The sequence below is a fragment of the Stenella coeruleoalba genome (assembly GCF_951394435.1).
Source record: "Stenella coeruleoalba genome assembly, chromosome: 1".
NCBI lineage: Eukaryota > Metazoa > Chordata > Mammalia > Artiodactyla > Delphinidae > Stenella > Stenella coeruleoalba.
The window spans coordinates 32687386-32702069 of NC_137169.1; the positions used below are offsets into that span (position 1 = coordinate 32687386).

A 14684-nucleotide genomic window follows, 5' to 3' on the forward strand; every position below is an offset into this window, starting at 1 on the left:
CCCAGAGGGGCCTCGCTGTGGCCAGCTGCAGTGGACGCTACATTCCTCAAAAAAGAGCAGAGGCGCTGGGAGAGGCAGAGGTGGAACAAAGAACAAGACAGAAAACTAAGCAGGGACCACCAAGAACAGGCACAGGCGGGGACACGCGGGCTCTGCCCTGAGCCTAGGACCAGGTGGGATGGACAATGGCTGCGTCTCCCACTTCCACCCCTGGACTCAAGTGGAGTCCCGTCCACGCAACTCTCCTTTGGGTTTCTTCACAACGAGACACAGAGAGACGTGGATTTCAGCCCATATAGTCACTAAGACCAAATACACCCAGACAAATGAGCAGATCTAACATGGTCACACACAGACACACACACAGACACACACGCACACATACTAGAGTCTCCACTGCCAGCTGGGACAGGCCCAGTAGCCAACAGGCATGCAGCAAGGCAAGGGGTCCAGAAAGACGTGAAGACTATGTACAGGGGAGGAGACGGGGGGTGGCAGCACCCCTTCCCACACTGCATCCAGGCCTCTTCCTGAGGCCCTTAGGAGCCTGAGGGGCTCGTGGCACTCTCCAGGGAGGACTGGGACAGGCGCCTGGTGAGGGAGCCGAGCGTAGAGTCTGCCACTGAGGACGTGGGGAAGAGTTTGTACCAGCCGGTGACCGCGGCACTCAGGTCCAGCTCGTCCAGCATGATCTGGGCCATGCCCATGAAGCACTTGTGGTCCATGCGGCCATAGTCTCCCCAGACAATCACCTGCCAGTGGGGAGGAAGAGAGAGGAGCTGAGCCACATCTCCAACTCCAGGGCTGGGCAGTGGGTCCAGGAACCATGTAGAAGTTTTGCCAGGGCACAGATGGGACAGAGAGAGGCAGAACTCACACTGACTTTGGGCAGCAACTTACCGAGCACTTAAGATGTGCCAGGCTCGACCCTACAGGCTTTATATACGTTATCTCAGCTGTTACAACCATCTAGGTAGACGTGCTAGGTATTATTATTTCTACAAAAAGGAAATGTATCTCAGAGAGGTTAATTAACTAACCCAAAGATACACAGTAATTGGTGGCATAGCTGGGATTAGAACCTGGGTCTGACTTCCAGAGCTTCTCAGCATCCCAGATGACAACCTTCCTGAGTGGGGAGCAGACTGAGAGTCCAGGACCTGGGTCACAGCTCCCGCTCTGCTGCTGGATCACAGTGGGACAATCAACATTAGCACCAGGTGGAAGAAGATGGTGGTCAAACCCTGCTTCTACCTACCAGCTGTGCAACCTGGGGGCAACCGAGTTATTCCCTCGAACCTTGGTGTCCTTATGAATCGACAGGGAGAAAAACACCTTCACCAGGTTGTAACAAAAAATGGGTAAAGCATATTTAATGCGTCTGGCACAAGATAAATCATAAATAAGACAAATTTTAAATTACAGTCTTTGAGAGTTGCCCCGCCCCACTGGCCCCATGACACTCACCTGCAGCACCTTGCCCTGGGGCCCCTCGTCAAAGAGCAGAGCCTGCTGGTACAGGGGATCACAGGTCTTCTTGGCCACCTTTGTCTTCTTCTTGGCCAAGCAGGCCCCGTTCTCAAGTAGGTAAACCTTGATATAGGTGGCTGAGGGATGGAAGAGAGCAGGATGGGGAGGTGTCCAGGGGAGACTGCTGTGGCCTGCCCATCCCCTAACCTCCATGTGATCCTGGAGGGGAGCAGGGTGAGCTGGCTGAGCTGACCAGCAGACAGCAGGTGGAGAGATGGGCTCAACACCGACTCTTCCATCCTCCCCTCCCCCTCCCCCCACTCACTGGCCTTCCAGGCAATCCGTGACTCCAGTGTTGAGAATACTGGTTAGGCCAGTGGGGAGCTGGGACTCTCTAGACCCAGAACTCAGCTGTACATCCCTCCCTGGCAGGACCTCGTTTCCAAAATCCCTCTCCCAGCTGATCTGCTTCACCTGGGAGCGATTTGGAGCCTGGTTTGGGGGTCAGGCCCCGAGCCTCAATCACTTCCACCTCCAGCTGGCTGCTCCGGTCCATGATGGCAATGTGCACATCCCCTGCAAGGGAGAAGAGGGACAGTTCAGGCAGAGCCAGACCAACGGGCAGGCCGGCCAGCCACCATGCAGCATGCCAGTCTGCAGAGGATGTTCCAGTGCTGGAAAGGGCACAAGATGGACAAAACTGTACGCGCCGGAGCTGCTCTCGGGAGACCACGTTAAAGCAGCTGAGAAATGCTTTGACAGGGCCCTTACGGTGGGATGGGGGCATGACCCTCAAGGGGCCTGTTTGGGGAACAACAAATGTAAGCCTGGTTATGGGCGGTGGAGGGGTGTTCTGCTTCACCGAGCAGAATAGCAAGTTTGGGGACAGAGCTTCCTGTGTCAGGAAGACAGAGGGGAGGCTGTGGGCTCAGTAGCTCTTCTTCACCTTCTGCACAGTGGTCATCAGCCACTCCCCTAAACAAACATCAAACAAATATTTAAAGGATATCAGTTTGGAGAGACGCTGAGATACAAGCCTGCCCAGGACATGAGGCACGTCCTGGAAATGAGGGCCTGCTCGTACCCTTGATAAAGGATGGGGGGAAGGCAGCAGATGTCCCGGGAGCACAGCGTGAGAACTCCTCTCTGTGCCCCACAAAATGGATTATCCAGCTGGGGCAAGTTCTGTGTGTGGAGTCATATCAGTCGTCTGACTTCTAGAACTCTTGGCTTTGTTTGACACAGGTTAGCAGAATTTGCAATTCTGCACTAGTCACTTGGGATGTCCTTCAAAGGGGTGCAGAATCATAAGCCTGATGCAGAAAAACTAAAATGGGCCAGACTTTGGGTTTAGCCACCCGTTTTAGATTCTCTGAGCCGTCATGCAACAGCAACTGTTTGTATTTGCACACTTTGGAAGATGGAGAATTATGACTTTCAGGAGACATCCTGGAATTCATCCCTCTCCCTCTAGCTATTCCTGAGCTCCCCATGGGGAATAGGGAGGGGGAGGTCTCAGGAATTAATCTCCACGTCTCACTGTAACATCTCTAACAAGGTGAGCCAAGGCAAACCTGTCCTTCCCAGTTTAGGACACCAGGGGGCACCACACACAAGTGTTCTAGGCTGTGATGGCGTATTAGCCTTGTGGAAGCGGCTGGTTCCTCTCACTGCCTCCCAGCCCTTGGCCCAAAGCAGACTATCCAAGCCCTTGAAAGCCTGAAAGTGGACTTCCCTGGTGGCGCAGCGGTTAAGAATCCGCCTGCCAGTGCAGGGTACACAGGTTCGAGCCCTGGTCCGGGAAGATTCCACATGCCGTGGAGCAACTAAGCCCATGTGCCACAACTACGGAGCCTGCGTTCTAGAGCCCATGAGACACAACTACTGAGCCTGCGTGCTGCAACTACTGAAGCCCGTGTGCCTAGAGCCTGTGCTCTGCAACAAGAGAAGCCACCACAATGAGGAGCCTGCGCACCACAATGAAGAAAGCCCCTTCACAGCAACGAAGACCCAGCCAAAAATAAATAAATTAATTAATTAATTTAAAAAAAAAAGTCTGAAAGCAAGGGCTGGGGATTAGCCAAATCCCACCCAAGAGCCCAGTGGGAGCTGACATTCACCCTATGAGGGTCCCTGTGGACCCCTCTTCCAGCAGACAAAGGCTCCTGTGTAAGCAGTTTAGAGGAAGACAGGGCAGTACAGTGGGAGGAGTCCTGGCTTGGAATGGAATGCCAGCTCCACTGCATGGTTCACAGCAGGGCACTGTCTGCACTCAACTTCCTCATTTGCTGTGAGGTCAAAGGTTAGACACTGTCTATGTAAGGGCTGAGGTCAGACTGATGGGGAAGGAAGGGTGGAGGTGAGGAGGCATCTCTGGGGAAGCTAGCCTGGGAGTTGCTGCTTGAAGCCAACACAGCCAGGATCTAAGGGAGAGAGAGAGGGAGGGAGCCAGAACTGCAGCTAAAAGGACCAAGAATAGACTGTAGGGAGTACTTCCTAGCTGCAGAGAAGAAGGATGAGAAAATTACTAAAAGTCTTCTAGGTGCCAGGCACTGTTAGAAGTAACAAGTCAAATCAGACACGGTTCCTAAGGCGTAAATGAAATATTTCATGCAAAGTATCAAATAGGGACTCAATACATTGTCTTTAGATCGCAGAACTATGGCAGGCATTATTATTCCCATCTTACAGATGAGGAAACTGAGGCTCAGAGAAGGGATGTGACTTGGCCAAGGTCCCACAGATAATCAGTGATGGAGCAGACTCCATGGATGTCAATGCCATGATGATTTTTGTTCACCATTTTATGCCTGGCACTTCGCACAGCTGGGCACACAGTAGGCGGTGAGAGAGTGGGTGAGTGTGTGGTGATGCGAGGGAGGGAATGTGCTGGAAAAGCTGCTGCAGGGCGGCTGGCGGAGAAAGGCTGGAACCCTCTCCTCTCTGCTGCGGGAGGGACTGAGGAGTGTGCATACTGACTCCTCCTCACTGGCACAAAAGCCTGAGCGAGGACCCCTTTCTGCTGCTTGCATCGCATCACGCAGGGCCCCCGCTGAGCTCACCCTTCCTGCTGCGTGGCTGCCGTTGCCCCACTCACCCTGCCCTTGAGAAGACTCACCCATTGGTGGCGTTGCCAGCGTCTGTCGCCCAACAATCTGGGCTGGTCCCAGGCCATCCAGGAAATCGCTGAACTGGCTTTCACCTCCAAGCCGGGTGGTGGGGAATATGAACCTGGAGAAGGAGGCAGGAGATGCTTGAGGGCATCTGGATGGCGGGACGCAGTGGTTCTGCCCCTGGGGCACTGGGCACTCCCTCTGTGCCTCAAACTCCCCTCTACAACGTGCGAGTGTACTACTATGGCTGGGGTCAAACAGAACTGTTCATCTCTGCACATTAAAGAAAAATACTCCGATGCCACTTGAGAAAAGAGACTAATAAACATACATAATCATGGTATTTAATCCTCAAGCGCCAGAATTTCTAAGGCGACCCTGAAAAGGCAGGGCTTGCTGGACACGTGCGTCCTCACCAGGGGGTGTTAATGCCAAGAACCAGAGACAAAGGCCAGAAATTTCAATGCCTGGAACGAGTTCTAAGAACTGAGTTTTAGTTGACTATAAGTTTGAAATCCAAGTCAACAATGTGAGGTGGTATCCCAAACAGCAACTGAGACCAAAATAACACAATTACAGGTTTGAGATTAATGACAAGCGATGGTGGGTGGCCCATGGCTGTGGGGAGCCTGGAAATAGTAACAGAAAAAACTGACAGTGATTGAAATTTGGCCAGATGCCAACAGCACACTAAATGCTCCACTGTATCATTTAACCCTTACCACCACTGTGGGTGGCAGGAGCTATTATCCAGTTTTACAGATGAGACAACAGAGGCTCCAAATGGTAAGAGGCTTGCCTTGCCTACAAAACAGAGATGAGGGGGCTTCCCTGGTGGTGCAGTGTTTGAGAGTCCGCCTGCCGATGCAGGGGACACGGGTTCGTGCCCCGGTCCGGGAAGATCCCACATGCCGCGGAGCGGCTGGGCCCGTGAGCCATGGCCGCTGAACCTGCGCATCCGGAGCCTGTGCTCCGCAACGGGAGAGGCCACAACAGTGAGAGGCCCACGTACCGCCAAAAAAAAAAAAAAAACAAAAACAGAGATAAAACCCAACTCATACAGGGTGATGGTGAGGATTCGGGCAGATGGCGCAGGAGCAGCTCCAGACAAACAGGAAACAATCAGCGGTAGTTACTGCGGCTGTTGGTGTGATCATCACGGGAAATGTGCTACTTTTGCATGTCCTCAAGCCTATGTTCTGGGGAGGCCAGCAGAGAAAGGACAGGTGAGGGAGGGCTGGCCCAGAACTGCCCAGAGGCTACAATGGACCAAAGAAAGTTCTAAGATCTCCTAGAATAGCCCAGGCTCCTGCCTAGAGAGAGAAAATGTTGTCCCAGAACGAATCCCCTGTTGGACCATTTGGCCTGAGTCCCTCTTGGCCAGAGACAGGCAGGAAGGGGAGACAGGCTACATACACTTATTGGAAAGGACATGTGTCTCTCCTCTACCAGCCTCAACCTTCACACCCCAGGAAGGGGCTTCAAGGCCCATCCATTTTTATTGGCCACAGCCTGCAATAGCCTAATATCACATTTTTAGGATAATGGGATCTGAAAAGGTTAAATGAATAGCCAAGATATGGAAGCCAACTAAGTGTCTATCAACAGATGAATCAATAAAGAAGATGTGATACATATATATATATCATATATATATAGATGTGACATTATATATATATATATATATGAATGAATATGATGGAATATTACTCAGCCATAAAAAAGAATGAAATAATGCAGCACAATATGGATGGACCTGGAGATTATCATACTAAGTGAAGTAAGTCAGACAGAGAAAGACAAATATGATATCATATTACTTATATGTGGAATCTAAAAAATAGTACAAATAAACTTATTTACAAAACAGAAACAGACTCACAGACACAGAAAACAAACTTATGGTTACCAAAGGAGAGGAAAGGAGGGATAAATTGGGAATATGGGATTAATAGATACATATTACTATATTAAAAAATAAACAACAAGGACCTACTGTATAGCACAGGGAACTACATTCAATATCCTGTAATAAACTCTAATAGAAAAGAATCAAAAGAATATATATATACACACATATATACGTATAACCGAATCACTTTCCTGTACACCTGAAACTAACATAATATTGTAAATCAGCTATACTTCAATTAAAAAAAGAGAGAGAGAAAGGATAACAACTATAACAAAAAGAAACGTAGACTCTTGAGGTCACAGAATTTCAGGAGCTTAGTATAGAGAGCGTGGAGATTGTGAAAAAAGGTTTTAGGGTCAAATGTCCTTAATTCAAATCCTAACTCCACCACCACTTAATAGCTGTGACCTTGGAAAGGTACCATACCCTCTTCCTGTGCCTCAGTTTCTCCACTTGTAAAATGGAAATAATGGTAGTACCAACATCCCTCAGGGTTGTTGTATTAAATGAGACACTGGTTTTGGCCTGATAGTGGCTGGTAGACCCCAGGGTAAGAGGCACTGATCTGAAGTGCCATTCTGCATACGGTAAATCCTAGCAGCTACTCACATTCATAGGAGCAGGCTCAGTAGCAAGACACGTGATCATAGAATTTAAATAATAGAGCCACAGAATCCTGAGATCACTGGGCCTTGATGAAGCTGATTCAGAAAATCTTAATCATATAACCATCATTTCATAGATTTAGAAGAGATCCAAGGGGATATCTAACCCAGAGACTCTCCAGTTTTCGGCTGCAACACATATGCATATATAAGAAATACACTTAACGTCATAGACCTACGTGCATCTATCTATCTATCTATCTGTTGAAAAGTTCACAAGGTAATTTTTCCTTCCTCCATGGGATACATTTGAATTTCCTATTTCCTTTTCTAATGCTGGTTTTGACCCACTCAACAGATTTTACTTCCTGCCTGTAAGTCATCATCCAGTTTGAAAAAGTGATCTAGTCCAAACTCCTGCCCTAAGCTCCAAGCAAGTCCACCTGTGAGAACTCCATTCAGCTGAGCTGTAACAACTGTTTCAGATTTAAAAGATTTTAGGATCCCATTTTCTTTTCCAACCCTTTCCTCTGGAGCAGGATGGTATGGAGGTCTTGGGAGGTGGGAGGCATGAAACATACCGATGGGATGAACTGCTCCTGGGCCACTGGGGTATTCTGATGGGAGACAGAGGCCCACAGCAATAGGAAGACTGGGGTCCAGACAGCGGGTGTCCAGGGGAGGGGGACAGAGGGAGGCGGGGATACAGAGGAACTCAGATAACTGGGCTGGAAACCCAAGCAGATTTTCCAGCCCTGTGCCTGTGACCAGAGGACCCCGGTGGAGGGTGGGTACACGGTGGGGGTGGGCTGAACGCACGTGCCATCGGAGCTATTGCTGTTGGTGCTCCCGTCCGTGGACTCCCGGCTGCCCTGGCGAGGGACCCGACTCCGCATCTCCACGGCAACACCCGTCTCCGTGCTCCGCCGGATGTTGCTGCGCAGTTTCTTGGTGGCCCCTTCTGTGACACCCCCAGAAGCACAGAGAAGGAACAGGTCAGATCACTGAGGAGGCTTCTCCGAGATCACTGCTAAAGTCATCCTCTTGGGAGGGGGCAGGATAGGCAGGGCCCTGACTGGAGGCAGGGCCACTGCTGCGATGACCTCTAGAGCCGGTCTGCAGCCTGACCCCTGGCCCTGCTCAGGGCAGTGACGCAGACAAAGCAGACTAGAAGGATGGCTGGAGGCAGAGTGGAGATGGTGGGGCTACGGGTGGGGAGTCAGCAGGCAGCGCTCAGCCCTGCAGCCCTCCACCCTCGGTCTCCTTCCTGCCAGGCTCCCCTGACCCACACCTTGCCACTCAATTTCAGCCCTTGCCCCAAAGGGTTAAGTTTCTTCTTCTGGAAAGTTTGCCCTCTCTGGAATTTCCAGATTTGCTTTTCCTCTTCCAGGTACTCTCCTGAAGCCTGTCACTCCCAGACATCACAACCCACCTCTGTGATACCCTCACAGGCCCTATAAAAGACAAACAAACCCATGTGAATCCTGACCCTGGCAAACTAACACCCATTCTCAAGGTGGGTCTGAACGTGGAGGGGGATGTGTGTGGAGAGGTGGAGAAGCCACTAGAAAAATAAGACTGAGAAAGAAACTCCTAGGCTGACCTGAACTGACTTTGGCTCTGAGGGAGAGGTCTGCAGAAGAACCTCAGAAGCTGTGTGGTGACAGCTCACCCCCAGTGTCTCTGTAGCTCCTGTTCGGGGGGCCCTCTACCCCTAGGTCCCCTCTTCAGCCTTGCATGGAACATAGGGCACTTTGCCTCTCCTAGCAGCGGCACCATCCTGCCTGGGTTTCCATGGCAACCTCCTCAGCATTGCAGTGTGGTCCCTTTAGACACTCTCTCTGCCTGGCGGGGGGGCGGACAGAAGACAGGTTGTGGGTTTTCAGGGACTTCCCCTCCTGAAGCTTGGCTGCCTGAGGAGCCTGACGGGGAGGGAAGTGACGCTCAGATAGGGACTACACCAAAGGAGCCTTTTGCTGTCACTGGTTAGAGGCCCAGGCAGATTGAGAGTGGAGTTGCTTACAGGGATGGGGAGGGGCCAGGGTGAGGGAGGCAGCACAGCCCCTGAAAGCAGCGGGGAAGGGGGAGCTGGTTACCTTGGAAATTCGCTCTCCCACTAACACCCAACAGTGGGTCGGGAGGGGATGTTTGAGACCCCAGCCTGGGAGAAGGGGGCCTTTATTCCTCCTGCTTTGCCCTACTTATCTTTCAGGAAGCCCCATCGGGAGAGGAAAGGCTGAGAGGACGGGATGGGGGGACTAGGAGTGGGGTGCTGTAAGGAGGAATGTCTCCTCTGGAACCACCCCAGCTTCTGGGATATTGGAACAGCTACTAACCAGCAATCAGTGAGACCATCAACGTGTCTGTCTCTGTTACACACACCGCCCCCCCCCCCACACACAGAGTCTTATTAGCTCACGCATATTTCTTTCGCACAGGCGTAAGCAGACACACATGATTGCCAACAATCACATATGTTCACACAGTGATCTCACGTACAAGGTCGTGTGCATGTTCATGTAACAGTCACACAGCCACAAATGGTCTTACCGAGTCTTAGTCATACGTACACATGACACAGCCTGCCACACACATGTGACCTCCACACCATAATAACACCAGGAGCTGAACCCATCCGCTCAATCACACACACAGATGCAAACCCACAAATGGTGTGTGACCCACCACACACAGAGGGCCGGGCAATAATTGTGGGTGGGGTGGACTTGCCCTGTCCCTTGCTCCTAACTGCCACATCCTCTCTAATCCGATTAGAAGACAGAAGGGCCTGTGGGGGCCACACTTCACCCTCCTTCTCCTCAAACCCCCCCAACATACACCCTGAGCTGAAGTCAGAGCCTCACCACCTCGTGACCCCAATCCCCCATCTTCTAGAGCTTAGGAAAGCTCTGACCCATTTGGGAGAGAATTTACCTTCTTTGATCTGCCCAACCTACTGTGAGCCCCTGGGTAGGGAAGTTACAGAATCCTGAAGTGCCATTTCCCAGATGGGGAACCTAGAGTCCAAGCGCCCATAGAGCTGGGGCTACACCCTAGGCCCACTGACTCCCAGTTCACTGATATGCTACTCTTCACTCCCCTCCACCAACTCCACATTGTTTTGAGATGTGATTCAGCAGAGATTAAGTTCCATGTCTCTAGGTGAGGAGGAAGGTCTTGCAAACTCAGAGAAAATTCCTCTACTGGTTTCATACCTGTCCAGTCTGTGAACTCTGTCGATCTGGGGAGTAACTTCATGTAGCCTCTCTCCCTAGAGAACTGGACCAAGTTGCTTGCAATAATTCTGTGGTCCTTGGAGACCAAAAGACTCCAGGGACCATCCCATCTGTCCCACCATGAACAAGGGAGAGGAAAACACAGCCTCCAGCAGCACTCCCCATGGGATCTCCTGCAATGATCCTGAGCCCTCGCCCCACCCTGGTCCGGGGCCCAGAGACTAGGAGGGGAGAGCCACTGTCCTTGGTACTGAAAAGAGAAGCTCCATTTGGGCAAAGGCAAGGACAGCCCAGGATGGCCCTGTGTAGACCCAGCCTAAGGCCAGGCCAGAACCCACCTGTGTCCTGGGAGCCCAAAGATCTGACCCCACCTTCCTCTCTGCTCCCACAACTTAAAGAATGTTAAATCTAGAAGGAAGCTCCATTTTACAGAAGAGGAAACTGAGGCCCAGTGGGAAAGTGACTCTGCCAAGGTCCCATGAGGAGTTAGAGCTAGGACTAGTCCTCTAAAGTTTCAGGGTGAGTTTTTGGAAGGCCATTCTAGGGCAACGTAAGGAATAAAATGGAAGGGGCAGGCAGAAGGCAGGGGAACTAGAGGGGAGGCTGGCGCAATAGAACAGGCTTTGCAACAAAGAGCACAGGATGGGTGAGGCTCAAGCCAATGAGCAGTATGGAGGACCTGGGAAGGGCAGACTCATAGCCCAGGAGACTGGGTCCTGGAGAGGAGTTCCTCCCCACTGCACACAGCCCCGCCCTGCAGGGAACTGAGCCATCCTGCCGGGGGCAGCAGGGTCACCCTGCTAGGATCTTATCCCAGAACAGAGTTTCCGGGGCCAATGCCCTCAGTGATCGGCCCCATACCTCCCTCTGAGGCCAGACCCAGGATGGCGCTTTAAGCTGGGACACTGGCAACCTCAAGGCCTGGGAGAACAAAATGGGGACAAGTAAATATGACGAGGAGAGGAGTATTCTACAAGCAAGGGGCAGAGCTGTGGAGGCCAGAGAAGTCACTTTTATTTTTTAGTCACTTTTTTTTTGGCCCTACTGTGTGACCATGGGTAATAATAACACCAACAATTTACCAAGTGTCTAGTACGTGCCAGGCAAGAGGCTGGGTACCTTTACACATCCTATCTCATTCAATCCCCTGGACAACGCAGCAAGGCGTGTATTATTGTCCTGATTCTACAAATGAGGAAGCAGTCTCAGAGAGGGGAAGTAACTTGCCCAAGTCGCCCAGCTAGTAAATGACAGGGTGCATCTGTGAAGGCCAATTTGAAGTCCTTCTCCAAAAAAGTACCTTCTAGTCTCCAGGCTCAGATGCCTCATCAATAAAATGAGTACTCAGACCAGAAGATCTCCAGATCCCCAGGGCCCCTTCCTGCTCTGACATTTGGCAACTGGATGATTCAGAGAGACCTTTGGTTAGAAGGGCAGTGGGCAATTCCCCTGGCTCCCCAGGCATTCAGCCATGCCCTTGCATACCGCAGAGACAAGTGATCTGGAAGCCCCATCATCGTTCATTTCCCCTCAAGGCTGGAGGTCATCCTGGTGTCTGCTCCAATCCCTGCCTGCTGACTGTGGAGCCTAGGTAGGTGGACAGTCCCAGGCAGATCACTGATATTCTCACAGTGACTCAGGCACCTGTCCTGGCCTTGGAAGACCGTCCCTCCAAGTCATTTGGGCATGAAGAGACCTTTGGGTCTGAAGCTGAAACAGCCGATTCAGCCAGAGATCAGCAGGGCTTGGTTTCCTGAGGCCAGACTCCTGGGGGCCCTCCTAATCTTAGTCCCCCAACCTTAACGCCACCCCATTGGTCCTGTCCCAGCCCAACTCCTGGATTCCTAGATCCCCATCTTCCGGACTCCCTAGTGTCAAGCATATTCACAGGGGCCATGCTCATCCTGGGGCACTCATAATCTCAAGCCCCCTCCCCGTCCAGCACTTCTCTGAGCCAGAAACCATATCGCAGCTTGATTGCTGGAAAAGACCATCCCACATGCTCCTGTGGAGGGCTTTGTAAAAGTCTACTTTAAGGCCTGGAGAAGTCCCCCAGCCCCAGTCCCAGCTGGGAGTCTTGATGGGCATTCTCCCCGGATCCTCCAGTGCCCCACACCTCACCACCCCCATCCAGCTGCCTATTTGAAGGTTTCTTAGGGAAGTTGTCACTCTGAGCAGAATAAGCAGGAAGAGGTTTTAAAACAAAACCAGCTGGTGTCTGGGCTGATGCCACAAAGTGAGGAGGTCTTGGTGGGGGGAGCTGGCTCCCCTGTGACGTGAGCTCCAGGTGTGACTGTGTGTGACAAGGTGGGTTACCCGGCAGGCTGAGCATAAGTAGGATGCTATAACCAGGTGTCTGAGAAAATCTGCTGTATTTATCAGGAGGTAGCTGTGAAGGTAGTGTGTGAATGTGGCTTTGTGAGGTATATGCATACACACATGTGACGTGTTTCTATGACCACAGGCCACTGAGTGTGCACGTGCGTAAGGGTAGGTTTCCTGAGCAGTCGAGCATGCTATTCATGTGATTATGCAAGGCATGTGTCTTTGTATGTGTGTGTCTCTCTCGTGGCTTTGTAACATGTCTGCAGCTACTTGTACTTAGGAAACTCGAAGATTATAGGTGAGACTGAATCTCGTGGATGTTTCCGTGACGCTGTGGTGTCACTCAGCACAGTGCCAGGAACATGATGGCTGCTTAATGAATAACTGCTGATAAGTGTGTAAGTCTGTGCAGAGGCAGCAGAGTACCAAGGTTAGGAGCACGAACTCGGGAGCCCAATGCTGGGGTTTGAATCCAGACTCTACCACCTACTAGCTGTACAGTTTGGGGCATCTTACTTCCCTTCTCTGTGCTCCAGTACCTTCCACATAGAGTTACAGAAGGAGTCAGTGAGTAGGACACGTACTAGACCCAGAACAGCACCTGGTACATGGTAAGTGTGACATAAGGATTTGTGGGGGTAGGAGTGCCCACCCGTGAGAACTGCCCCTGGGCGCCCGGTCACTGTGAGGGGCCCACACCCCTCACCAGCCTGGGGGAGCTGGAGTGTGCCCCTGCTCCACTGGGTCAGGCCCACGATGGCCACCATCTTGGCCCCGAGGCTGCTGCGCCGCTTCTTGGCCGTGGTGGTCCCGGTCCCGTCCCCAGCCTGCTGGGGTCCGCAGATTTCGCCGCTGATGCTGGAGCTCCGCACCACGTTCCTGGAGGCCGCAGCTGAGGCTGGAACTGGCTCCCCGTTAAACATGATCCACGGGGCGGCAGGGCCTCAGGCAACCCTGTGGGGCAGCGGGAGAGACAAAGGGATCCCACGTCAGACCCTGGGCCCCTCTACCGCCGCCCCACCCCTTCCTAGCTGTGTGACCTCGGGCAAGGCGCTCAGCCTCTCTGAGGTTGTGGGGATTAAATGAACAAGTCAATGTAAAGGGTGTGCCCAGAATCTGGCTCGATGAACGGGACTATTCTCATTAGCATGTGGCTGCCCTGACAAGTGACCTGGTTTGGCGGTGAAGGCGGAGGCTGTGCAGTTATGTGACCCACTCTTGAATTCCAAAGGCCTCTACCCACTAGCTGTGTGACCTCACGACCGAACATCTTGGGGTTTCAGTGAACACCTCAGCAAAATGAGAAATGAAAGCACTTACCTCGTAGGACTGTTGTAAGGATTAAATTAGCGCAGGTCAAAGTGCCTGGAACGGTATCAGGCACGGAGTAAATATTCAGTAAGCGTGACTGTTGTTTTCACAGCCAAAAATGAGAACAGGCAGAACAAAACTGGCTCCAGCCTGGGCAGACTGTGGAAGGGGTCCTCCTGCTTGAAGCGGGTGGGACAGAAAAGTGTAAAGAAGCAGGGAAAATCACCCTTACTGGGAGGCAGCCACTACAGGCATCTTAGCCGATTTCCTCCCAGTCTCTTTTTCACACATTTCAAAAAATAACTGAACTCATACTGCCAATACAATTTTATATCCTGCTCTTTTTCATTTAATGTTATATCAGGAGACTCTCCAATGTTATTAACGCTTTGTAGAAATGTTTAAATGCCACCAGTATGTTCCACTGTGTGGAGGCACTATGACTGACTTAAATATTTCAATACAGCTACTGCTTAGATCAAGTCCAACTTTCTCCTCCCTCTCTCTCTCTCTCTCTGTCTCTCCCTTTCTCTCCTGTCTTTTAAACAACACTGCAATAAAGATCTTTGTACACTGATTTTTTTTTTTTTGCGGTACGCGGGCCTCTCACTGCTGTGGTCTCTCCCGTTGCGGAGCACAGGCTCCGGACGCACAGGCTCAGCGGCCATGGCTCACGGGCCCAGCCGCTCCGGCGGCATGTGGGATCTTC

At 51.7% G+C, this 14684-nt stretch overlaps 1 protein-coding gene across 7 annotated transcripts in view; it reads right to left on the bottom strand.

Moving 5' to 3' along the window:
- Positions 1–322: 322 nt before the first annotated feature.
- Positions 323–14684, bottom strand: part of RIMS3 (regulating synaptic membrane exocytosis 3) — a 34229-nt gene continuing 19867 nt past the window's right edge. For 3 of the 7 annotated variants that reach the window (XM_079917365.1, XM_079917361.1, XM_079917362.1), the window contains 7 exons: positions 13985–14154; positions 13371–13618; positions 7923–8064; positions 4589–4701; positions 1945–2046; positions 1468–1607; positions 323–752 (listed from right to left, as the gene is read on the bottom strand). In XM_079917365.1, the coding sequence (XP_079773491.1) occupies positions 540–752; positions 1468–1607; positions 1945–2046; positions 4589–4701; positions 7923–8064; positions 13371–13587 (927 nt within the window). In that variant the 5' untranslated portion in view covers positions 13588–13618; positions 13985–14154 and the 3' untranslated portion in view covers positions 323–539. The remainder of the gene's footprint in view (positions 753–1467; positions 1608–1944; positions 2047–4588; positions 4702–7922; positions 8065–13370; positions 13619–13984; positions 14155–14684) is intronic. The other 4 variants (XM_079917363.1, XM_079917364.1, XM_079917366.1 and 1 more) reach the window with 3 other exon arrangements.